Here is a 26136-nt window from a genome sequence, read left to right on the forward strand (position 1 = left end):
GAGGAGGAAGAGGAGGAGAAGAAAGAGGAGGAGGAGGAGGTTGAGGAGTAGGAGGACAGACAGAAGGAAGAGGAGGACAAGGAGGAAGAAGAGAATGAGGACAGGTGAAGAAGGAGGTGGAGGAGGAATGAGAAGGAGAATGGTAATCTCTAATGAGATTTGGGCCGCTGTGGTAGACCATGTTTTCATGGTTTTTCATTAGAACCTTCAGGATGGAGAACAAGTACGAAATCTGTTTGCCTTGTATACTGTAATACTGCATATTAATAGAATATAGTGTGCTCACAGTATTTGTATTTTGCAGGACTGAAAGAGAACCACACTGTGGAGGAAGAAAACACACTTTCAATATTTTTTTTAATCAAAGTAGCATTTTCCAGGAGATATTAGATATAGGTGTTTAGAGTTTTGAGAAAACGAGGCATGCTTTCAAAAAATGTGTGTAAGCAATTGAGAAAAACTGTAAGCATTTTGTATACAATATTATGTCAATACAATCTAGTGTTTGGTGGAACAGGAGACTGAAATTGTAAATATGGTTTGTGAGAACAACGGTATTGCTGTTTTATGTTTGACTATGAAAAATGAAGGCCTACACTGATACATTTTACAAAAGGAGAAATGGCTCAATGAGTCATTGTCATTCATATGGTGTGTTTCGATGATTGTGTTTTCAATTTTGCACTTCTGTGTGCTGTAAATGCTTGGAAGTGTGCAGCAAATGCTTAGTTGTGTGTACTAAATGAATGTATGTGTGTGTGTTTTGAAAATATGGCTGTGTGTACCAAATTAAAACACGAGTTCCATTTTGTGAACAGTTAAGAGATTTGATAGCAAAGAGTCATCTTGCAAAGGGAGTGTCAGGTTTAGCATTTTGTGTGTGAGGTTTTCAGTTTTCTGTGTGCAGTTTTGAGAAAGCCGTTATTGTTTTGAAAAACGGGTTTTAGCAACAGTGAAAAACTGTAAAAGACAACAACTTGTTGATTAGTAATCAAAACGATTAGGTATATATATACTGTATAAATATTTGCAGGCAGCACCTGTGTGACTTTCATGTTTTCACAAAACAGAGCTCTCATTGCAATCTCGCTTCCGGGAGGGCTCTCCCCACCGTGCTTTCGTAATACGTGATTGCGTATAAGGACATCATACGGATTTGATCAAGTCACATTCTGTCAAGATGGCTAACGTTCAGTGCAACAACTCGATTCGCTCTTTTAATAACCTCCTTTAGTCGGTGTACTAATGAAGATAAATTGACAAGGATCAAGACAGCTATCTAAGTTTTCGAACACCGCCCTGTTTTGTCAATGAGAGAGATCTGGGGCGATTTCCTTTTCGCCCCAAAAAGGGGCGGGCCATAATAAGCACCACTTTTGCCACTTTTGGCAAATTGACTGATGATTGATTCGCCAATGACATTCAGAGGCAGATTAGATGGTCTAGTGGTAGAATCCGACAGAAAAAAAATCTCCTTCTGCCTAAACACTGGAGAAAGTATTTTGAGTATTTTAAATACAAAATGACTCGACTCTAAAGTATTTTGTTACAAATTATATTCGATTTTTTTATCGGCCATATCAAATACAAATTACAAAATACTCAAAAGTAAAATAACTGGTATTTCAAATACAAGTAATTGAAATACTGCCCATCTTTGCGACACACACACACAGACACAATTACTGCGTCCATGATGAGGGCTCTCTCTCACTCTCTCTCGCGCGCACACACACACACACAGACACACAAACACACAGATGTCTTTGATCTCAAAATCCCATTAGACACAGACTTTAAGACCTCACTAGGACCATGCATGCACTGCATGCTCTCTCATTTTTCAAATAACTTACCCTGCATCATACAAACACACACACACACACACACACACAAACATACACACACACACACACAAACACACAAACACACACACACACACACACACACACACACTCACTCACACTCAATTTGTGCTATTCCAGATCACATTCGTGTCTCCTATTGTACTGAGGGATGTGGGAGACAAATCCGCCAGTTAGGGGCTTGGTGTGCTTTGTGCACTATTAACTCAGTGTTACCCTTCAGTGAGTCACACACCAAATTAAACACAAACACACTTGCATACACACACAGGCACATGCACACAAACAAGCACACTTGCAAAACATACGCACACACTCGCACAGAGGAATGGAGTCAGGAGAGTATGCTTGTCTAATAAGAATCTAAAGGGCTTATTTTCAGTCTTTTGTTCTTCGCGGGAAGGTTAGAGTCTTAGCCCTGAGAGAGTGAGTCATCTCACAGCAATTACACAATCCCTTCATCCTCCAGCCCTGCTTTCAGGCACACAGAGAGAGAGAGCGAGAAAGAGGAAGGGATGGAGGGAAGGAGGGAGAGGGAGAGAGAGAGAGAGGGAGGGAGAGAGAGAGCAAGAGAGACAGAGAAGACTTTACGACTTTTTAAAAACTCTTTATTTTAAACATTTGAGCCATCAAAAAGAAACACTAAAAAACAAGCCTCCCAAAGATATTTAAGCTAACTTTCCCCTCCCGTCCACACCATTTCTCCCTGAACGGAGCCCTGTTCTCCCTTTGCTGCTTGAACTTGTCCCAATACCCTTCCCATTACAGCAGGTAAAGGTGCTAGCCTTGCACATTCACAGAAAAGATGGAACACAGTATCTGTAATACTGTAATACAGTATCTGTAATAAGGGCAAATGGGCGACACCCCCTCATTGAATCTAGATACCACCTTATTTGTAGGAACTGTACAATGCAGCAACCTCCACAGACGGTCGCCTGACCTTTGGGGCTATGCAGTCTTATAGAACAGCCTCCATGAGGGAGGCAGCCCATCAGGTACTGAAAGGTGGACCCTCTACTTTGTCTCATGCCGTCCCTTTAGCTGCGAGTAACCGTGCAATCTTCACACAAGTTAAAGTAAGCACCTTTTTTCCAATGGTATGGAAACTCAAGTCACAATACCCAGTTAATGACAGTATACAGCTAGTGTGATCCATTTCCATCTCTATAATTTGGGGTATTCCCCTCAAAGCTAGGAAAGCCATAGGAGCTGTACAAATGCATAAGGCATGGTCAGCACATTTCCTCAAAGTCTGGGGCAAGGAAGCTTTAAGACTCCCCAGCAACCCACTGACCAACCTAACTAACCACAGCCCAACCTGCTCTGCTATGAACTGTGGAGTTCATACTGTGGACAGTTGAGGCAATCCACTCCTCTACTGCTGCCAAAATCAAAAGCATCAAAAGCTCATAAAGCTACTTGTAAAAATAGATAGCATGTGGAACAATCTCTGATCAGATGTCTCCCTGCCATCTGGCAGTTTAAGCTGTAAAAGTTGTTTCCTCTTCCATATCTTTTTCTGTAGTTCTAAAAGGAGGGATGTTGGTACAATTATAATTCCCATCAATGTACTGCATTTGCTCAATAATTGCTTGTTCAAGGGCCAGCATCCTCTCTTTAAGGGTCCTGGTGTACAGTGTACTGCAAACAAAATGTCTTTATCTGCACCATGCCCATATCCCATCATTGGCTCAGGCCTGTCATAATCTCGTGTTGAAGTGCCAGTGCAAAGAGAAGCGCTCATTTGAGTGGCCAGAGGCAGCTACTGAAACATAATGATGGTAAGACACAAGGTTGGGGATATAGAGCTAGAACATGCTCCTCCAATCAAGTCTTGCCCCAGACACCTGAGTGGCACTTGTCCTTAACCAAGTGTACTGTCTAAGCCTATGAAAGGCATTCTGCCACAGATCAATTAAAATGAAATGGTCAGTTACTGACCTGAGTGCTTCAGCAGATTGAGGATGTGGGTCTCAAGATTCCTGTCCAACTCATGATCTAATGTACTGTTAAAATCAACCCCCACAACAACGTTACCCCCAGGGGCCACCAATGCCTCAGACAATGGCTTAAAAAAACCTACACGTTCAGATCCTACATCTGGTGCGTACACATTGAAAAAAGAGAACATTTTGTCTCCCAGGGTCACATCTACCCTCAGAAAGCGGCCCCTCATAACCTCAACTATAACTGACTGACCCTTTTATCTTGGTTGAGGGAGGTACTCCAACACCTGCCCTCAGGTTAGTCCCATGACAAAAACAAACATTAACCCTCCATTCACGGATCCACTGCATTTAATTTGGTTTCTTGCAACAGAACCACATCAGCTTTTTTAACCTGTAGGAAATTAAATAAAGCAATACGCTTTGCTACACAAGACTCAACGTTAAAGGATGGCATAGATGCAGTAAGAGAAAGCCACCATATGATCCACGCACAACATACTATCTTAGCCTGGGAGATAATTTCTTAAGCCTATATCGTTTTGGTTTTAATCAAGCCCCCTCAAACATTGCCTTTTTCATCGCCATAGCAAGGAAAAGTCCTAGATTAGGAAAAAACTTTAGGATGAGTTTTCGTCTGATCAAGAAAAAATATGTATTTGTTTAACTGTGTAGCATGAAGGCTTCAGGGTGGGTTTGGAATCTGTCTTGCTAGTATTATCCTGAGAAATCTTGTTAGTCAAATCATTTATAAGCTCGTTCTCACTGTCAGTGTCATTCTGTGCTGACTGGTTTTCTCTGACAGCAGATCCCGGTCACACTGTGGCATGTTGCTGTCTGGCACCTGTGACACCAAGGAGTCCTCCGCCTCCACAATCGCAGACTGATCCACAGTATTTGCACCTCCTTCGCTACCGAAGGGGGTCAGAGCTGGCCGGGACCGTGCTGTCATTTTTACCATTCTGATTCACATTGCCAACAGGGGCTGCATCTGTGTTGTTACTAACTGGAGCTGTTCTCCCTGAACTCTCCACACTTTCCACCAGAACAATGACCTCAGCTGAATCCTGCCCTGCCAGATTAGACACCGAAACATCGGGCTTATCGCCACCACTACCCCCAACATGGCCTTCCCTGATGTTGCAAGTTTAACCAAATCATCCCGTATCTCATCCTCCGCCCTCAGTGTCATGTTAGTCCTCTCTAAACGACATGAGAAGCCCAAGAGGAAGCCCAAGAGGAATCATTCTAATAGGTCCAATCAGTTTACCATATCGTGCAAGGATGTGCTCAAGTGTTTCATCAGGAATGAACAGGGGAACATTTGAAAGGATCCCGGACAGCGGCAGGACGGGAAAGAACTGATCTTTCATCCTTCATCCAAATCAACAATAGACTTGTTCATTCTAGATGCTGCCAAGATATTCTGAGACCCAATATCACTGCCAACAGCTAGTAAACTATCCTAAACAGACACTGATTCATCTGCCAAACACTTGCATCCATGCCAGGCAGTCAATTCGGAAAGACCATCCGAATTATGGAGTTCAACGTTGACAAAAGTGTAATAAATGTCGACAAGCTACAAACAAACAATTATATGGCACAACCAGATAACCTAGATTAAACTTGAGAGAAAAGGAAAAAGAGGAAATCAAAACTCTCTCAAACAAGCCCCCACTCACATGCTCATGAACTCTGCACTGGCGCTAAGAGAGAGACTAAGAGGGAAGGATAGAGAGAGAGAGTGAGAGAGAGAGCAAAAGGGAAGGAGAGAGATGGGGAGGGAGAGAAAGAAAGAGGCAAAGAGAGAGGGAGGGAAGGAGAGGAAGGGACTAAGAGAGATAGAGAGGGAGATTGAGAAAGCTAGAGAAAGAGAGAGATGGAAGGAAAGAGAGGGACAGTAAGGCTGGGTAATGTAAAGAAAGACAGTGACAAGTAGAATGAAAGAGAATGAGGGAGGGCTGGAGGGAGAGACAGAGAAGGCAAGGAAGATAGAGAGGAATGTGCAATGCTTGGAAAAGACACACATGTTTCTCCAGAATAAAAGATGACCCTTACTGCATGTTATTAATAGTGTAGACCCTTTCAGGCCCATATCTTATGTTTATCTGTGTGTGGGAGGAAAAAAGGGCATGTATTGCATGCATTACTCTACTGCTCGCATTATTATTGGTGTCAGTGTCTGAATGTGTTTGCATAAATAACTGAGAACATGCATAGCTGTGTAAGTGTTATGGTGAGGCAAGTATGTGTGTACGTTTGTGTGTGGGGCTGACTGTGTGTGCCCGGGGGGGGGGGGGGGGGGGTGTAGGTAAGTGTGTGTGTGTGTGTTTGTGTGTGTGTGTGTGACTGACTGACCCGGCTGCTCCTGTCCATGGATCCAGTGAGGATTCGAGAGCAGTCCCAGTTAAACTGCACACTACTGATCTCCCCACGGTGACCAATCAGTGTGTGCAAACGCCTTAGAGAGAGACAGAGAGAGAGAGAGAGAGATGAATTGCGTCTACATCACTTTGTCAGGTTTATGAGTCTATGCAAGGGACCGGTGCAGCATGCACAGTGTGTTTATTTGTGTTTATGTACTGTACCTATATTGTCTGAGCGTGAGCATCTATGTGTGTGTGTGTGCGTGTATGTGAGGACCCACCTGCCTGAAGGGACATCCCACAGAGCCACGGTGTGATCGAATGAACCAGTAACCAGCTGGTCCCCCACCGTGTTAAAGGCCAGAGAGATTACCTCAGCAGCGTGACCCTGAGCAGCAAACACACAAAAAGAGAAATGACTTCTCTGCTACATAAAGGGTTTGTTACATATTAGTAGGTGCTTCACATTGCATCACATTCACACCACGTTCATTGACACACATATTGTCAGCAGGACCCTCTCTGCCTGGCATTCTAACCCTCTTCCTTACACCTTTAACTAGACCCCAAGACACACCCATCCCCTTCCTGATGCTTTCCTGTCACGTGTGTTCCATGTATGCTAACACCTTCACACCAGGATCAAATTCCCCTCAAGTAGACCAATTGTCCACATTCTCTTCCCCCACGGAAAGACGGACACATTTACATTTACGTCAAGTACACCCAAACATCCACATATTTAACTAAAACTAAAACTAAAATTAAGTCACCCCCTCAGCCAAACTATGCTTTCCTGCCAAAAGGTCGCAAGTAGGTCACACCCTATATACCCCAAAAGACGGTGGATAAAACGCTAAAGGGTATTCTCAGTAACCTGTAACTGTACAACCTGAGACTACTGCCAGTTGCAATAATAATTCTGAGGCTAACCTTAGCCAACCGGCTTCCCAAGTCTGATCAAACCATATCATGTTACTCGTCATTATGACAGCCAATGGCCAATAAAATGACAGTGTCATGGTACCACTATCCTTAACTGGTTCGCAGATTTCTTTTCAGAATTGTGCATATTGTAGCCGCCTACGTGACAATGACATATGACATGTTTACACCAGTCTCATGATGAGAGGACAAGAATGTGATAAATGTTTCTTAATGTGACGTGACCTTTCCTTCAGCATCGCTTAGAGCTGCTTCATGCTACTCTATCTATTCAGTTATTCTTCTAAGTGCTACCACTAGGTGCTACCCTGTTGCTCATTCCATACATCTCAAACACACACTAAATATATACAGTTCATTAATGACATATACAAACCAAAAACTCATAAACATAACCAGCTATGATGGACGGTAATATGGTGGCAATTTCCACGAGTATTTTGAACATGCGGATGAAGTAAATGCTCCAAAACCCATTCTATAATATCTATGTTTGCACTGTACAGTACACTGCAGCCCCCAAGAGATTAGCATAGAGGGGGCTAGGGATGCTGGAACCACACAACCGGAGCGCTCCTCCGAGGGGACACACCCACTCTATTAGTCTTCCTCACGCTGCCAAACCTCTTCCTCATGGCGTCACACACTGCTGCTCCGTTACTCCATTACTATTCCCAGGGTTTGCCCGTGTTTACATACTCGTTTCATGACAACAAAGTGCTCATTTAATCTAATAGTTTGAGCTGCCAAAATAACAAAGCATTCAATATGAAACACAGAGAGGGTGGGATGGGGGGGGGGGGTAGAGCATTGTTGGAAAGGAAGGACAGGGGGGGTAAATGGGATGGAGTGAGGGATTCGAGGAGAAGAAAGGAATACAAGGACAGTGTGCGAAAAGAGGACAGGCAATTTAATTAATTTTTGTCTTTGCATGGATTTGTGAGAGAGCCTAAAATCCCTCTTAATCATCTGCAGGGCGTTCCAGTTGAAACTTTCCCTGTGCTTGTTGTGATTTTATAATGTGCTTCTCAGTTGCACTTTCTTCATATCCACTAAGACTTTATTTTGTGGGACTGACTTTGTCCTCTACCTCATTTATTAATTAATGCATTAATTTAGCTTTTATCCGACTAACATAACAATTTGGGGATAGCCTTCAAATCAGCAGTGTGTTGGAATCAAGCCTTTGCCCTTGGTGGTGTTAGTATCCCAGTAACAGTGTGATGGAATCAACCCTGTGCCCTTGGTGGTGTTAGTATCCCAGTAACAGTCACTGCATGAAATGTGGGATTTACGACAGTCTTCGACCCTGTGTATTGCCGTAGAAGCCCACATTGGTGTGAAAGCCCCCCCACCCCTTCCCCTTGGCCAGGCCTAGGTTTTGTTATGTTAATTGAATTGACCTGGACTGAAAACAACTCCCCCCCCCCGCCAGGGGAGGCACCCCGTCACTGCTTCACTGATTTAAAAAACCTGAAAGTCACAGGTTCGATCCCCACTAGTGGCAACCATGGCCCAAGTTGCTTAACGACTGTTAACGACTCTTAATGACTGTTATCAGAGTAAGCCTGACTGTATAATTACATGCCAGAAACGAATCTCAAGAACATTAAGGTGAAATAATAATATATAAGTTAGGAACATTACACATAGCCTAAGTTAAAACTTTTAAACACATACCACCCTAAACATGTGAGATAATTCGAGACATTGAAAGACAGCTAACTCACTGCTTCGTCAAATAAGAGAGATCAACTATATATATATCTGGAAACCACTTACAGATTCCGATTAGCTGTGAATGTCGATATGTAATGGTATGGTGTTATTGAAACTTACTACGTGTAAAAAAGACTAGAAATGGAACGTTTATTATTCGAATGTTGCCTCGGGCGCCTTTACGTGAACATAATTAAAACGTAACATAAGTCCACTAAACAATTCCCAATTCGCACGCTCCAGTAACAGAAGAGAAATACCCCAGAGGAGGGAGGAATGATAAACCAGGTACTTGGTCGCACCGACGAGCTAGATCCTTACCAGCAAAGGTGGCTAAGCGGCTAGAAACAGCACCATTAGGTACACAGTACCACTAACCTGAAGAGCGCAGGTTCGGCTCTTGCGAAGCTCGCGTAAGATTTCAAAATCTACCTGAAAAGACACAGGTTAGATATTTACGAGTGGCAAACATGTCCCAAGTTGCGAAATGACTATCTCAATATCAGAGTAAGCCGACTCTGTATAATTACATGCCAGAAGTGAATCTCAAGAACATTACAGAGAAGAAGCTCCGGAATATGAGTGGAACAGCCTCGAAAGTACATTGCAACCCTCGAACTCTGAAAATGGAAGGCAAAGCAAGAATCGTGATATCCCCGAAATCAAAACCCTAAAGACAGAACTCTGAAAACGGAAGGTGAATCAAGAAATGTGATAACCCCGGAGCAAAACCCTAAAGACAGAATATTAATTAAATTATTATCGTGTACATTTTAATTTCGTTTTTATGGGGCAATTGCTGTAAATGGGAGGGGATACGTTTTGCCAGTTGAAAGCTGACCTATAGACAGAATCTCATTCCGTCTCATCACAAGACGTTTTAATTCAATTCCTTGTCGTTTTCAACAAATGGCTGCAGCAGGGTGTGTGTGGCTAGACTGCTGACAGTCAATATGCTAATAAGAGCATTTCGCACCTCTGTCAGCGGGAGGTGAGAATGCTAAACACATCGGCCCCCCTCCCTTCGCAGGTTTATTTCCGGGAAATTCCGTTCGTATGCGGCAGACGGATATTTCGGGGGAATGTCTGCGATCAGCCAGGAATGGTGATCATTCGCGGCTGTATCACAGCGTATACGGGCCTGATAATCTTGCTTTTCGTGCAGTGAGTGTGATGGAATCAACCCTGTGCCCTTGGTGGTGTTAGCACCCCAGTAACGGGTTAAGTCATAGAGACACTTGAACATCTGGTACAGATAAGCTGAGGAGTAACAGGAGTTAACAGGAGTAATGCCAACCCTGGTCTCTCTGGGCATCATATCCCACCATATCCCGCCTCTCACCTTTTCTCCCTCTTTCCTCTCTGGATTTCCCTCCCTCCATCTGATTCTCTCTCTCATCTACCTTTCCTCCCCTCTCTTCTCTGTCCTCCTCTCCCACTCTGCCTCTCTCGCTCGAGTGGCACATTAGACTAATGGCTGGTCCTCATCTCTCACTCTGATGACTCTGTGAGTTTGATCTCTGAATCAGATGAGCCATACTACCCCCACGACACACACACACACACACACACACACACACAAACACCTTCACATACACACACCTTTGCTCACATATGTCCCACAATATGATACTCCGTCTGACAGCAGCACTGCCCGAAGCCAAAATAATGGCTCTCACCCACACAAGCAGGACGCTGGGAACAGTCCAGTACTCTTAGCACAGGCATGCCCCAGCACAGGTCCTCGCTCTCACAGCAAGCACTATAGAACACATACATCTGGAGCAGGGCTTGCCAGTGCGACTGATCTGGTCGCACATGCGACTGGAATTTTGGCCGTGCGACTTGATTTGAAATCACAGTCGCACGCGTGCGCCTATAGAAATAGGCACAAATTGCGGGTTTCAGGGTGTTTTTTTCCCCCACTAAATTTCCAAGAAGAACTGATTTTTACTTGACAACAATATTAATTTGGACTATCAACGTTAATGCGTTAATCTATGATATTATTGTAGACGGGCTTAATGCGATAAAATATTTTAACGCAGGTAACGCAACTTTGTTTACTTTCGGTTTGCGTTGACACGACACGAAACGTGCCTGCAGTCATTTAGCAGGAGATAACGAAGCGGTAGTGGAAGATAGGGAGAGCAGAGAGGAAAGTTTCTATTTAAGAGGCAAAATGACAGAACAATCGACCAAACTAAAGTTGTATCGAGAATTTGAAAGCTAAATTTAGCTAGCACAGAAGCAGCTTGTCTTTAAGTGATCACCTCAATGCAAAGCACCCGACAGAAAGCAGTCCCAGGTTAGATGGTCGCCAACCCACACTCCACGACTTAGGAAAATAACTAGACCAGTCTGTGGCGATATTAGCGGAGAAATTGAGAAGTTTCTTAAGCGAAAGGACTACTACCAAAACAATTATTATTCAGCGTAAATACAAACCTGATTCAATTATATTTGGTTTTGTGAATGGAGCGCAGTGTGTTGAGTGCGTTTTAAAGCTGTCTAATGAGGCGCTCAAGTCTGAATCGACATTTGGAGACGCGACATCCAGCAATCACGTACAGATGAAAGGCAGCCCGCTCCTTTTAAAACAAGTTAGACGAGTCGACGGACGTCAGTAAAGCTGCATTTGTGCTGTTTTTTGTGCGTTATTATTGGAGTGTTATTCTCCAAGAGGACATGCCTTTCTGTGGAGAGCTACCAATTCGAACTACTGCCCAGGAAGTGCTATTTATGTTGATAATATATTGCAGCCACAGATTTAAATAATTTTTCCAATTATTTGAACCTATTTGTTTGCATGTCTGAAGCATCACCTATTTTAATTAGGCCTAGCTGAGTGGTCTTGTTTGCATGTTTTATCACTTGATTTGAGTGCATGCTATCTTTTGGGTATATTCCGGTGTTATTTCCTTGCTTGTTTGCTGTGCACAAATAGGCCTAGGCCTACTGCAACTAAGTTCTGTATTTGATTTTATGTTGTTTTTTGGTGCACAATACAATTTTGATGCAATATCTAGAGTTAGATTTTCTTTTATTAATTTCTAGGCATCCACCTGTAGCAGGTGCTGATGTTCGCTTATTAATTAGAATTAATGGATTATAGATTAAATTAGCCTAATGGAATATATAGATAAACTTAAATAAGCGGAGTGTCTGTTGGGCCCTGACCTGTTACAAATAAGAAAAGTCGTAAAGGTTGGGAATCCCTTATCTAAATTACCTAAAATACCATGCAATTCTTTTCCACCTATCAATGTAGGCCTAAACAAGGTCATGCCTTTCCTTTTATAATCTGTTCAAACATGTTATTCCAGGTTGTTAACATTGATCAATAGTAGTATTACTTGATTTGGCCAACTTTTTATAGTGGTGCGCCTAGATATTTGCTGGTGCTCCCAAGCCAAAAAGTTAGTGTCAAGCCCTGATCTGGAAAGACACTACAGAGCATAGACATCTGGAGAGACACTATAGAACATAGACATCTGGAAAGACAATATAGACATCTGGAGAGACACTATAAACATCTGGAAGGACACTATAGACATCTAGAGAGACACTAAAGAACATAAACATCTGGAGAGACACTATAGAACATAGACATCTGGAGAGACACTATAGAACATAGACATCTGGATAGACACTATAGAAAATAGACATCTGGAGAGACACTATAGAACATAGACATCTGGAGAGACACTACAGAGCATAGACATCTGGAGAGACACTATAGAACATAGACATCTGGAGAGACACTATAGACATCTGGAGAGACACTATAGACATCTGGAGAGACACTATAGAATATAGACATCTGGAGAGACATTATAGACATCTGGAGAGACACTACAGAACATAAACATCTGGAGAGACACTATAGACATCTGGAGAGACACTATAGACATCTGGAAGGACACTATAGACATCTGGAGAGACACTATAGAACATAGACATCTGGAGAGACACTTTAGAACATAGACATCTGGAAAGACACTACATGCACACACACAGAACACGTGTTTACAGTTCGCATTCAAACATGTCAAGGCCACACACGGGCTACATGCGACCCTGCACAATGCTGCTCACAGTCAGTCTAAGCACTGCATGGGTGGATGGGTGAATTAGTCACAGAAGAGATGTAATGAATGATTAAAGAAATTAATAAATTATAAACATATGCGCGGATGGAACATTACCACACATAATCACCAGGGGAGGCTTATGATAACAATGAATGGAGACTGGGAGAGGGAGAGAGGAAGCCAGAGTAGAATGAAGTAGAGGATAAGAAATCCAGGGGTGTAGTAAGCAGCTACAGACCAAAGAGATAGAATTAAATGATAGTGATCACACTGGCAGATAAGGAAATGGTGACTGAGAGTGAGAGAGAGAAAAAGAGAGAGAGAGAGAGAGAGACGCACCGTGAGAGTGACCACCTCCTCTCCTGTCTGTACATCCCATAATTTAGCTGTGGTATCCATGCTTCCCGTGGCAACCAGAGAACTCTGGGGGTTAAATGCCAGGCATACCTGCATTGGAGGTGCACAAAAATCATGGATGAGAATCACACACACACACACAACAGAAACTTCATATCTGAGGTTAACTTGTCCATGCACAAAATTATACAGTACATGATAAACACCTTTGCGCACACACCAACACCCTTACTCATGATATTCACCTATACCAAAAACAAAAGGTGTGACGTGTGATTAATGCAGATACAGCACGTACACACACACGTACACACACACACACACACACACACACACACACACACAAACACACTCCTCTTGAGGCAGAGAGCGATTGGACTTACTATCTCTGCTGTGTGCCCTCGAAATGTGTGGAAGCACTTCCCCGTCGCCACACTCCATAACCTGCAGGTCTTATCAAAGGAGCCCGTGGCAATCTTGTCCCTGGAAGAGACAGGAAAGAGAGAGAGAGTTTGAGAGGAAAGACGAAGAGAGAGAGAGAGAGAGAATGATGGGATTCGGTGCAAAAGAGATAGAAAAAGAAACAGAGAAATGTGCCCATTACAAGTCCACACAGCCACTCACACCCCAGAGCACCCTGCCTTTTTGGAGGGCAGAAAGGCAGAAAGAGAGTAATGGACAAATGCAGGAGGACAGCCTGCGAGAGATGGAGCTCTCAACAAACAAACATTAGAGAGAGAAAGAGAGAGAGGGACAGAGAGAGAGAGAACAAACATTAGAGAGCGACAGAGAGAGAGAGACAGAGAGAGAGGGACAGAGAGTGGCAAAAGGAGAGAAAAAAGCAGACAGAGAGAAAGGAAAGAAAGTCCGAATATATACTGAGACAGTCAGAATTAGATGAAAGAGTGTGTGTGCGTATGTCTGAGTGTGTGAGAGAGAGAGCCATAGAGAAATGGCAAAGGAGAAGAGTTACCCGTAGGGATTGTTGAATGTAATGGCGTACACCACATTCCTGTGGCCCTCCAGTGTGTGGAGCTCCTCTCCTGATGCTGTGTCCCAAATCCTACATGTCCTGTCATAGCTGCCTGTTATGAAACTAGAGACAGACACAATATGCTGAGTGTGGAGTTTAAAATGGCAGGAGACAGACAGGAAAAAAAACGTGAAAACAACAGGGCAAGCGACAAGACAAAGAGCAACATAGGGAGAAATGTGTCCGAGAAATGATGGTGTGAGATAAAATAAAGGACAAATAGTGAGGTTTGGGGAATTTAAGACAGGACAAATAGTGAGGTTTGGGGAATTTAAAAAAGTGGGGCAGGCTGCAGAGAAAAAGAAAAAGGAAAAAGCCAATGACCACGACTGAAACCCAAACAAGCAGAGAGAGAGGACAGGCAATTGGTGGAAGAGAGAGATCAGCAGTGAGCCAAAAGCAAGGGAGAAACCTACCAGAGAGAAAGTGAGTGAGTGCGTGAGAATGCAGAATGAGAGGATGACTGGCTGAGTTGATCAGCCAGAGAAGCAGAGATGCCCGAGGAGTTCGTGTCTCTGCCTGATATATGAGCACGGCACATAAACTCACCTCGACCCTGATTTATTAAACGCTACGTTTGTCAGTGGAAGGATGTGTGCCTGAAGCGCCTGAGGGAGAGAAAGAGACAGAGGGAGAGAGAGGGGAGGTGAGGAAAACAGAGAAGAGGGGGAGGATGAAAAAGACACGCATTTATGTGCATTAATTCAATCCAAATCTATACGTTTGACCGTGTAATTTTCATACATAATGAATCGCTCTGATGTGCTGGATGTCCCACATGACGGCAGATCGCCATCTAGCGGCGGAAGTCGGAAGTGCAGTTTGACATGATTGTGCCCAAGGTTTAAATTCGCTCGTCAGTATTTCTCTCATCACATAGAAATTGTTTAAATTATCAGCCATATCTCTCTACTTATTATAATAATCGCTGTAACTGTAAAGGAATACATTTCATTAATTGCATGAACTTTCCAGCGGCAGATAAAGATAAATTACTCTAAATCTGATATAGGATTGGTGTGTTGGAGTAATGCTATACAAGAGACGAGGGTAATGGGCAAAAAGATAGATAAGCTTTCAAAATGGACTTGAACCTTGAACTGGTGGAATCGGCGGTCGCCTTGCTTGGCCAGTTTTTCCTGCAGAGTGCGTAGGAGCAGACGCATCTGGTCCGTTCGCGACTCAGTTATCAGAGGCTCTGACTCCTGAATCTCCCTGATAAGCTTCTCTGTGTCGGTCCTAAAGCAGTCAAGGGTTATCGAATCAAACTGTTACAGAGTCGAACAATGGTTGGCTTGACATCCTCTGATGGCAACATTTACGAGGCGGTTCCAAAAACAACCATCGTCAGTAAGGTTACAACACACAAAGTAGGAAAATACACTCACTCTGGATTTAAGTCCAGAAGATCTATGGATTTGTTCCTCAGTTCTCCACCCTTCACGTATTCAAGAATGATTCCTGCATGTGGAGACAGTTGTCTATCTAATTAGCTTGGCTAGCTTAGCAGGAGCCATGTCCATAATGCAAAAACACGCTTATGTCTGCCTCAACGCCCATTGGAACTGACCTTATTAATTCGTTGTCAAAGGCATGCAGAACAACTAAATGCACTTTAAGTTACTTTATTGATCAAAATTAAATTATTTTAAAGTTAACATTGCAACGTGTAAGCCTGTGTCTGAACAACGTTAACTGGTGTTAGAAACATGTCATATAAAAGAAGAATGATCACACATTTTGTGCTAGGATACTACTACAATGCCCAAAGCGTTGCTTTACTTTACCTGGAGGATAGTATCTAATAAGAAGTCGTTTGAGCCTCATTTTGCTCTACCGAGTGACTCGCGACGCGTAGACAGAGTAACTTGTCCCTTCACTGTCAACAAACTGTTACCACAGCAACGCGCATCATGGGGCCCTCATGAGGGAGCGTGATCTTTTAAAATTTCAACCCACAGCGCAAACTAGCCGTTACATGGCGCATGGTTTGTTGAATGTTTATTGCTTATCTACAAAAATGATAAGATGAAAGGCCTACCATAACACTGACTTGCGTGTTACATTGTACAAGTAGCCATAATACCAAGCCCTTGTCCTCTTCTTGAAAGAAACTTAAACTGTTAGTAGCACGTGAATAAAACCATAAAACATAGACAAGGTGCAACTCATGTAAGCGCTTGAATGTGAACTTGTTGGCTACTCAGCAAAACACATGATCAGGTATCGTCTTCCGCTGACCAAAGTCTAGTTTGTAGCTATAGCTATCGTAGGAGGCTATTGCCGTGAAGGACTTTTCTCACAAGGGCGTTCTGAAGTCGTTCTATAAGCTGCTAAAATGAACCTCCGGAAGATCTGCAGCTCGAGCTGGATTTATCCCACTGCAATTCTCTGCCTCTACGGGTTCTTTGCAAACTGCAGGCCTGCTGAACCTTTTTTGACTCCGTATCTGGTGGGACCCAAGAACATCTCAGAGGAAGTGGTAAGGATAACAGAGGCGTTTCATAGCAGCAGACATATAGGGTTACAGCGAAAATGTTGTAACATGATGCTTCTCAGCGATTTGGAGTCTTGAGGTCAGTAAAAAAAAAAAAATAGTCGAGATTGATGTAGTCCACAAGAACTGATTGTTATCAATGATCAGTGATTATTTATCAGTGTTGTGTCCAAGTTCGAACACTAAAATCCTTTGCCTTTACTAGGTTGACAGGGTAATTGCTATTATCTCTCAAGATTTTATTATGTCCCAATTTGACATTCCAGGTGACAAACCAACTCTTCCCCATCTGGACATACTCCTACTTGGCCATCCTCTGCCCGGTGTTTCTGCTGACAGACTTCCTACGCTACAAGCCTCTGATTGTGCTGCAGGGGGCTGCCCTGGTCACCAACTACTGCCTGCTAAGCTTCACGGACAGCCTCGCCGCCATGACAGCCTTGCAGGTAACCTACGCCGTGGTGACCTCCACGGAGGTGGCCTACTTCTCTTCCATCTACTCCCTGGTCCCTCCTGAGCACTACCAGCGAGCCACAGGCTACCTGCGCGCTTCCATGCTCACTGGGTATGCACTGCTGCTGGCCTTCTCCTGATCTGTCTGGCACACTCAGCCTCGTAAACACACACAATGTCACTGCATAGATAAATAACAAAGATGAAAATAATTTGCTGGGGTTCCTCACAATATGTCGTCATAATCTGTAAAGGCTATCGTACTACTGCAATGTTATTAACATGGGTCCTTTGTAGTTGTAGTGATTTTTGGAAACATGATAATCAAACAGGTTTTTTTAATTACCTTAATTCCCTTCATCTGTAGTGACTCTCTGGAGGATGTGTATGTTTTTTCACAGTAACAACGGGCATGATTGTCAAAGAGTGTTGACCTGTCTTCCAGGTACACATTTGGTGCCACCCTCAGTCAGCTGCTGGTGTCTCTAGCGGGTACAAGTCTGTTTCACATCAATGTCATTACACTGGGCATGGTGAGCATCTCTTTACTGGTGTCCATGTTTGTGCCCATGCCCCAGCGAGGCATGTTCTTCAAAGGGGCGACAGGGAAGGGAGAGGGTCAGGAGAAGGAAGTTGAGAAACAGACGCCCAGGAGCAAGGTGGAGAAGAGAGGTTGGTTTCCTCAATACAATGTTTTGGTTCTCAAGTCTGAAACTAGAATGCGTTTAGTGAACGAACTGCGAGAGTGTGCTTGCTCTGTTGCGGCCATGACAAAGAGAACAAGTGCCTTGGAATTGGGGCAGGTGTCAGCCGTGCGCGCCTACCACACACACTCTCCCTGCTGGATGAGCATGCACAAATGAGTATGCATGAGTGAGTATGCATGAGTGAGTATGCACGAGTGAGTAAACATGAGTGAGTATGCATGAGTGAGTATGCATGAGTGAGTATGCATGAGTGAGTGTGCATGAGTGAGTATGCACGAGTGAGTAAACATGAGTGAGTATGCATGAGTGAGTATGCACGAGTGAGTAAACATGAGTGAGTATGCATGAGTGAGTGTGCATGAGTGAGTATGCATGAGTGAGTATGCATGAGTGAGTAAACATGAGTGAGTATGCATGAGTGAGTAAACATGAGTGAGTATGCATGAGTGAGTATGCACGAGTGAGTAAACATGAGTGAGTATGCACAAGTGAGTAAACATGAGTGATTATGCATGAGTGAGTATGCATGAGTGAGTAAGCATGAGTGAGTATGCATGAGTGAGTATGCATGAGTGAGTTAACATGAGTGAGTATGCATGAGCTGTCTACCATTTCGCCACGAATAGACAGGCTGTGTGGACTTCACCATGCCCAGATTTTACACTGACAGGTCTCCCCTCTCCCCACACATGCACGAACAAACGCACACACGCACGTGCCCAGGCACATCAGTGGGCCGCGGATTACTTTCTAGTCAGAATGGTGGTCCCTGGGACAAAACCAGTTGAAAACCCCTGATCTATTGTATTATATTAAAACTTAATTATGAATATAATGTATTACGTTATAACTTAATTATTAATATAATAATGGCAATGCCGTACCGTCCACTATGAATATAATTAAGTACCTACATACAGTTTGCGGCTGTCTCTCTGTGTTTCAGGCTGGTGTCAGGGAAACGGGGTCGTCGTCCAGATGTGGGCTGCCCTGAAGGAGGCTTACGGCTCAGAGAGGGTGGTGTGCTGGTCCCTGTGGTGGGCCCTGGCCACAGCGGGCTACACACAGGTCTTTAACTATGTGCAGTTGATGTGGGACCACGTGGAGCCGTCCAGCTCAGCAGCCATCTACAACGGCGGGGTGGAGGCCGTCTGCACTCTCGTGGGTGAGCGATAGAGAGCGAGAGACAGTGGCAAGGAGAGATTTGAATGGAGATTAAAGAGAGAGGGAGAGTAAAACAAAAGCTGTTGGGAACATTTTGGAAATGAAAAGGCTTCTGTCATCCATTGTGTCCTTTTGTGTTGTGTCTATTAATGAGGTACTGAATAGGTGAAGAGGTTTTGGTTTGAGTCCTCTGGGAGAAAATGTTGTCTTGTTCTTGGTGGTCCAACAATACTGTTCTCATCCCATCCATGCCCAGTTATGATCCTGTTTTTGAGTGTAGGTGTGCTGACAAAGTGGGTAAAAATACATGATAAATGACACTGCGGGAGAACAATATTCTGAAAAGTCAAGCTATCCAGAGAGTATCAAGTACCACAGCTCTCTGGAGGAGCTGTACGACTTTGACTCAACAGTAAATTTGACTTGCAGGGACACCGATTCACCTCAGAGAATGGCAATGGCCGCGAGCGCGTACTTGCGTGTGTGACCGGGACGTAGATAACATCACTGCAGGGGAAGAAGCAATGAGGAATGTGAGCGCAAAGTAATTAAGACGATAAGAGTTAAGGTAATTCTACCCTCGATGGCAGCCGATAAGGACCTCAAGGCTTTTGGTGTGTCTGACAAGACAATAATGGAGGCAGACCAATTAAGATTAGCGGGAAGCTGAATTAATGGGGCTGCACAGTTCAGTCCCCCAGCTTAAGGCTGGTCGGGTCTGTCCTGACTCGGACATTTGCAACTGATCATGAAGACAGAGTGAAGCCAGGTATGTGTAAAATAAGCCAAGTATAGAATGTGTAAAATAAGCTGTAGTCCACACAGCGCACGAAAGAGTAACAGAAATATAAATTGTTGTTACACTGTTGTTTTTTTTTTGTTACCTCAGGTGCAGCAGCAGCTTTCGGGGTGGGGCATGTTCGCGTGGCATGGGACGTGTGGGGAGAGCTGTGTCTGGGCGTGTTCTCAGCTGTGGGGGCAGGGACTGTGTTCCTGATGGCGTTCACCACCAGCATCTGGGTTTGCTACGCCGGCTATGTGCTCTTCAAGGCGTCCTACATGCTGCTCATCACCATCACTACGTGGGAACAACAAACACACATGCATGCAAGCACACACATAACCCACTCATACATACACATGTGTTGGCCTACACACACACACACTCACTCCAGTATTCAGACACACACCACCACACAAGTTTCAACCCTTATGGACATGTTGCTTCTGTCAGAGAAATACCCACTGCCTGAATATTCTTTACCATACAGCTGCTTTGGAACTAATTGTGTCATTACATCACCAGTTTCCAGATTGCGACCAACCTGTCGATGGAGTGCTTTGCTCTGACCTTTGGCATCAACACCTTCGTCGCTCTGGCTCTGCAGACTGTCATCACGGCGATCGTTGTGGACGAGAGGGCACTGGGATTGGATATTGTGACCCAGGTAAGTGCCCCAAGCATCAGGGATACTGTAAATCATGGATGATGGTTTACCATCCAGGGGGTGTCAGGCTTTAGAGGGTTAGCTTCAACCAGTTTGCTAACTCAGTTATTTTGGTGCCAAGAAGTTGGTTTCCCAGAGGTTGGTTTCAATCATGCATCAGTGTGGCCGATTATTTGCATCAGCTATTGAACTCTAAGGGAGTGGTAATATGTCACCCTCTCCATGGTGGAGTCAGACTAAAGAGGTCACAAGTTCCCCACATCAAGCAGGAATACATAATGTCCAATACAGTTGAAGCACCTAAAGTGAACTAGGGATACTTGATGAAAATAAGGTAATGAGGTAAAAGAGTGTAAAAGAGTGACATCTAGTGGTGAGTTTTTTATCATTTCTGTGACATTCAGAACTGGAATAAAGGAGTGGATTGTGATTAATTTACTTTTTGAGAAGGAAATACTGTAGTACTTTTATAACATTGGCAAAGGTCAATGGTAAAGGACTAATTTAAAACATTTGGGAACAGTGCCCAAGTATGCAGATGTCATGGGTTTGATGGGAGATGTTACAAATAATTAATCAGAGGAATCCAGCTGTATTCAACTGGGTTGTTACACACTATAGCATTTCGTCTCTGTTTTTACACTGGCAGTACTATTCAAACTCTTCCATCAGTGCTGCTTGAAATTTGCAGCATCATTCCTTTATTAAGCTGAACCCAACTTACAGTATGTTCCAAAGTGGAATGAGCACCTATTGCCGTTATAACACTGCTTTATCTGTTTGTGTGTGTGTGTGTGTGTGTGTGTATTAGTTCATTGTCTATGGGAGCTACTACACAGCCGTCTCCACGCTGTTTTTCATCAAAGGACTGTATACTGCCTGCATTCATCACTCCAGACCCTCGCACCCAACACCACACACAGACATCGTCTCCTCTCAGAGGCTGTGATCCACAACAGGAAGCTGACATGGCATCATGCACCCAGAGGAAGTTGTCATCATAGACACAGACACAGCTACTGGAAACTCTTAGGCTGGCTGAATCTGGACCTTCTCACTTTCTCATAGGCTGCTTCTGACGAGGTCCAGAGGAAAAGGGACTGTATATTTGTATGAATATTTAAATTTCAAAGGGGGCCTGTGCAGAGCCTGGCAGTAACAATTTTACAATATAATTAAAAACAGGTTTACTGTATACTGTATAAAACAAGTTTACTGTATAGATACTGTACTGATAATGGACGTCACAGTAATGAGTGATCTAACTTCTTAAGACATGATTCATGTAAGTGAAATGTTCACAGACTTGATACTAATTTACATTACTTTAATTTTTATTTTATATGCTGCTCAGAATTGTATTATGCTGTAAGGTTTTTATCTGCACGCATACATACTAGGTCTAGCAATGCTTTGCATAGGTACTGTGATCTGTAAACAATGGGCCTCATTCTCGACCTTTTTCTGTAATTCTTCAGAAATGTTTCTTACACGACTTCGCAAAAACAACGTAAGAGAAACGCTTCCGCTGCATTCCCGCACGCTTGAAAATGTGTTCATAAGCAGCCGAAGTCTTCTCAGCTGGGTTCCTTCCGATTAGCTTCTTAGATTGATGCGCGTTCTCGTGAAAGTGGATTTGCATATATACACGCCCTGCCAGCTCCTTATTAGGAGACGCAATTTTAGAAACGTGTGCTGTCGCAATCTCCCGAATCCACCTCGTAACAGGTGTTCATTAATTAGGTGGAGATATTGTATAACGTTGAACGTCCGAAGTCCGTAAAACACATTTAAGTAGTCACTTTTTTTTTTTTTTTTTTTATCGAAAAATAGGCACCATAGGTGTGAAGACCGGTCCCAAGTACGAGTATAAATTGTAGTCCGTCCTGTCGTTCGAAATGGCCACCATAGGGGTGAAGACTGGCCACCAGTAGTAGTATAAATTGCAATAAATTCATTTCCTAGTTCTTAGAGATTGAGCTTAGTGTTTATTTATTTATTCACTTACATTTGCAGTGTTCATGTCATTCACAATCAGTCTCTTAGCAGACGCGGCCTTTGTCCAAAGTGACTTACAAGGGAGAGAACAGTCAAGCTACGAGCCATATAGACCTAGTGTAACAATAAACACTACCTCGTATAATTAGTGTGCTTGCCCAAAGGGAAGCACACTATTGTTCTTCGTTTTTTACTATTTTTTTTATTCTAGTAGTTTTTCTTGCAGCTAACTACTCCTCGCCCGATTGAGATAGAGACGCCGTTCAAACACCAAAACGTCCGGCCCGATCCGGTGCAAGCTGCTATGACTTTTCGTGGCGGTACTCCTTGCCACTCCTTTTTTATTCCTCTTTTTCCATCACCTTTTTTCTCCATAGACTTGCATGGCAGAACTTTGAGGCATTATGACATCATAATAGGCTCATTAAACTGGCTTGCACCTGTGATTCACTGACAACTCTCACTGACACCTGCGCACGGTTCCTCTTCTCTCTCTGTCCCTCTCCATTCAACTGTATAACTAGGAATATTAAGAGACACCTTCCATACCAGGGCTCTACTCACTCATGCATACTCACTCATGTTTACTCACTCGTGCATACTCACTCATGCATACTCACTCATGCATACTTACTCATGCATACTCACTCATGTTTACTCACTCATGTGTACTCACTCATGTTTACTCACTCATGCATACTCACTCATGCATACTCACTCATGTTTACTCACTCGTGCATACTCACTCATGTTTACTCACTCATGCATACTCACTCATGCATACTCACTCGTGCATACTCACTCGTGCATACTCACTCGTGCATACTCACTCATGTTTACTCACTCATGCATACTCACTCATGCATACTCATTTGTGCATACTCATTTGTGCATGCTCATCCAGCAGGGAGAGCTGGAGAGCTGACACCTGCCCCAATTCCAAGGCACTTGTTCTCTCGGTCATGGCCGCAACAGAGCAAGCACACTCTCGCAGTTCGTTCACGAAACGCATTCTAGTTATGACTATAAATGTGAAACGTAATTGTTAATGATACAAATATTCTCGTATTTATTATTATCATAATTATTTTAATCCGAGGGTGTCTGTAGAGTTGACGTGAACGCAATCTCCAACGGGTTCTCACAAATTCGCCCGTTAACCCTTTTACTGTAATACGGAGTTTTTTCAAATGTCATTCCTCAACGCGATTCCTCAAATAACCACAAGATGGCCCGTGGAATCCCATTTGAGAAGATTCCGGTAGAGTTACGACTGCTATTTCGAGTTCTGAAAGTTGTCTGAAGTTCAGAAGAAAGCACAGAAGAAAAAAATAACGAGAATGCAAATGTTTTCATAAATGTTTCCGAAGTGGAGTTCCTTCTGAAATCCTTCGGAAAGTCTTCCCAACTGCTGTCGAGAATGAGGCCCAATGTCTTTTTTATTACTTTAGTTTGTAAAGAAATGGTTGTGTACAAGGTAGGATAGTATGAGAGGACCAATGTCCCTTCTGACTTATCAAGGCTGTATTCTGTATTCTCACTATAATAGAGGACAGACATACACAAGGGCAACATATAAATAAAAAGTTACTATCTTTCAAAACTTCATTCTGTTGTGGAGCGCTGGGGAGATAAGAAGGAAAGGTCTTTAAAATAAATCTTATTTTAACCCCATACAAAAGAAAAACATTTCAGTTGAAAGATAAATTCGGAAAACATGTACAATATGAGACACCTGCCACTCTGCCATCCAAAGCTTTTCTGAGATCAATTTAGTTCATTAATTCATTATGTGGTAGGCTACGTAGTATGTAGTCATGGTCATTTGATTGATTGATACATAATCTATCATATTGAGTTATATATTGTATTATCAACAAAGGATAACATTTGAAATGTGGTAGAAATTACGAGAAAAAAAGGATACAAATAAGTATGCTCCACAGTCATGCAAATGTGCCCACTAAATCATACTTTTGTTACAAGACAAATTCATGAAACTAATGAGAATGTTCATAGTGTATTTTGAGAGAATTCATATCCTAAAACTTGACTGGGCCAAAAGTTCCCGGAGCTGAATTAACGTCAGGAAATAGCTGCCTAGCGAACATGATCAAGGCTATTTTCGTGTTTTGGCACAGCTCAGCTGGTCCGAGTTACTGTTCCTTTAAGGGTTAGTAATTTAGGGACTGTCAACCTTAAGTTATATTGAAAAAAGGGCACCTAATAGGTGCCACCTATGCATGCCATAGATATAGCACCACTTAGTTTACGATTTACATTACATCATGAGATGTGGGATTCGGATTCAATGTAATGAAACTTCAATATCATAAAAACACACAGGAAACCACCTTTAGTCTTTTAAATGTTTATTTCATAAACAAATCCAGTTAACCTATCATAACCTAAAGGCAGGTGCGATGAAAACTTTTGATGCTTAGCCTAGAGCTTTCTTTTGTTATTTTTGTCTGCTAAATGCACCGTTTTCAAACAGATTGAAACAGAAACAGTAAGCCTCGAGTAAGACGTCAAAGGTTTTGTGTTGACTTGCTTATTGTGTATGCACCACATTTTGTAAATAGAATCGAGGTGCGGACATCATGTTCTAATAGATCAAGGTGATGGCTGAGGTAATGGATGATTTGTTTGAATCCAAGGTTGCTTTAAATTCAGAAAGAAGGAAGAAGAGTGGATATTCATCCCTTTGTGCAGTGCCTACTTAAAAATCCAACCAACACTGCTGCAACAACAATGGGTATCAATATGAGTAAGGACTTTTCTTTGCCTTGTCTCTGATGATGTGAGGATGCATGTCTGCAAAAATAACTGAACGGTTCATATCAGGATATGTGTTAGTGCTTAGTTCCAATGAGGATTGTGTTCTTGCAGAGGCTGTTGCTGCTGCTGTCGGTGCCACAGTTGGAGCAGGTTGGCCTAATTGGAATTTCTGTTTCCTTTTCCATTCATCAAAATGTCTCTGTTGGGGTAGTTGTGCTTACCTACTTCAAAGAGAACACTCCAAAAGGCCTGTGGAAGCTCATGAAAAGTGTGTTTCATCTCTGTTTTTCAGCTGGAACCATCGCCCTGGCGACTTCAGCCCTTCCAGCCATGGGTTTCACTGCAGCTGGCATTGCTGCGGAATCTTATGCTGCTGGCATGATGTCAGCTGCTGCTGTCGCTAACGGAGGTGCCATTGCAGCTGGGAGCTTAGTGGCAGTGCTCCAGTCTGCAGGTGAGAAACACACACATATCATCATATCATCACCTGTTACCTGTTACTCCTGTCACAAATTAGCATAAGGGCTTAGTTGAAAAGACCACATATTGTATTAGGAAGGAGAAACTTAGTAAGTCAAAGTGTAATGTGTAAAAATATATGTATATACAAGTTATCAAAATCTAGCAAAATCTTATTAGGAAACCATTCTCCTAACCTCAAACTGTTTTTTTTTTTTTTTTTTTACCCTTTGACATGTTCTTACCTCATGCAGGTGTGATTGGTCTGTCTGGAGGGGCATTGGCTGCTGTGGGGACT

At 43.1% G+C, this 26136-nt stretch overlaps 2 protein-coding genes across 2 annotated transcripts in view; one reads left to right on the forward strand and one right to left on the reverse strand.

Moving 5' to 3' along the window:
• daw1 (dynein assembly factor with WDR repeat domains 1) overlaps positions 1-16158 on the reverse strand; it is a gene marked incomplete at both ends in the record, with an annotated part of 22135 nt that extends 5977 nt beyond the window's left edge. Inside the window, 9 exons of the mRNA XM_080844391.1 lie at positions 6176-6278; positions 6465-6571; positions 13281-13388; positions 13682-13781; positions 14272-14394; positions 14881-14939; positions 15426-15570; positions 15720-15792; positions 16119-16158. Of these exons, the coding sequence (XP_080700517.1) occupies positions 6176-6278; positions 6465-6571; positions 13281-13388; positions 13682-13781; positions 14272-14394; positions 14881-14939; positions 15426-15570; positions 15720-15792; positions 16119-16158 (858 nt within the window). The remainder of the gene's footprint in view (positions 1-6175; positions 6279-6464; positions 6572-13280; positions 13389-13681; positions 13782-14271; positions 14395-14880; positions 14940-15425; positions 15571-15719; positions 15793-16118) is intronic.
• A 511-nt stretch (positions 16159-16669) lies between these two features.
• On the forward strand, positions 16670-21549 carry slc19a3b (solute carrier family 19 member 3b; the record flags this gene model as incomplete). The annotated part of the gene is made up of 7 exons (XM_080845066.1): positions 16670-16813; positions 17095-17393; positions 17727-17953; positions 18935-19153; positions 20042-20234; positions 20459-20600; positions 21412-21549. The coding sequence occupies 7 exons, from the start codon at positions 16670-16672 to the stop codon at positions 21547-21549; spliced, it is 1362 nt and encodes a 453-aa protein (XP_080701192.1).
• Between the last annotated feature and the right edge of the window lie 4587 nt (positions 21550-26136).

The sequence above is a fragment of the Sprattus sprattus genome (assembly GCF_963457725.1).
Source record: "Sprattus sprattus genome assembly, chromosome: 9".
Classification (NCBI taxonomy): domain Eukaryota; kingdom Metazoa; phylum Chordata; class Actinopteri; order Clupeiformes; family Clupeidae; genus Sprattus; species Sprattus sprattus.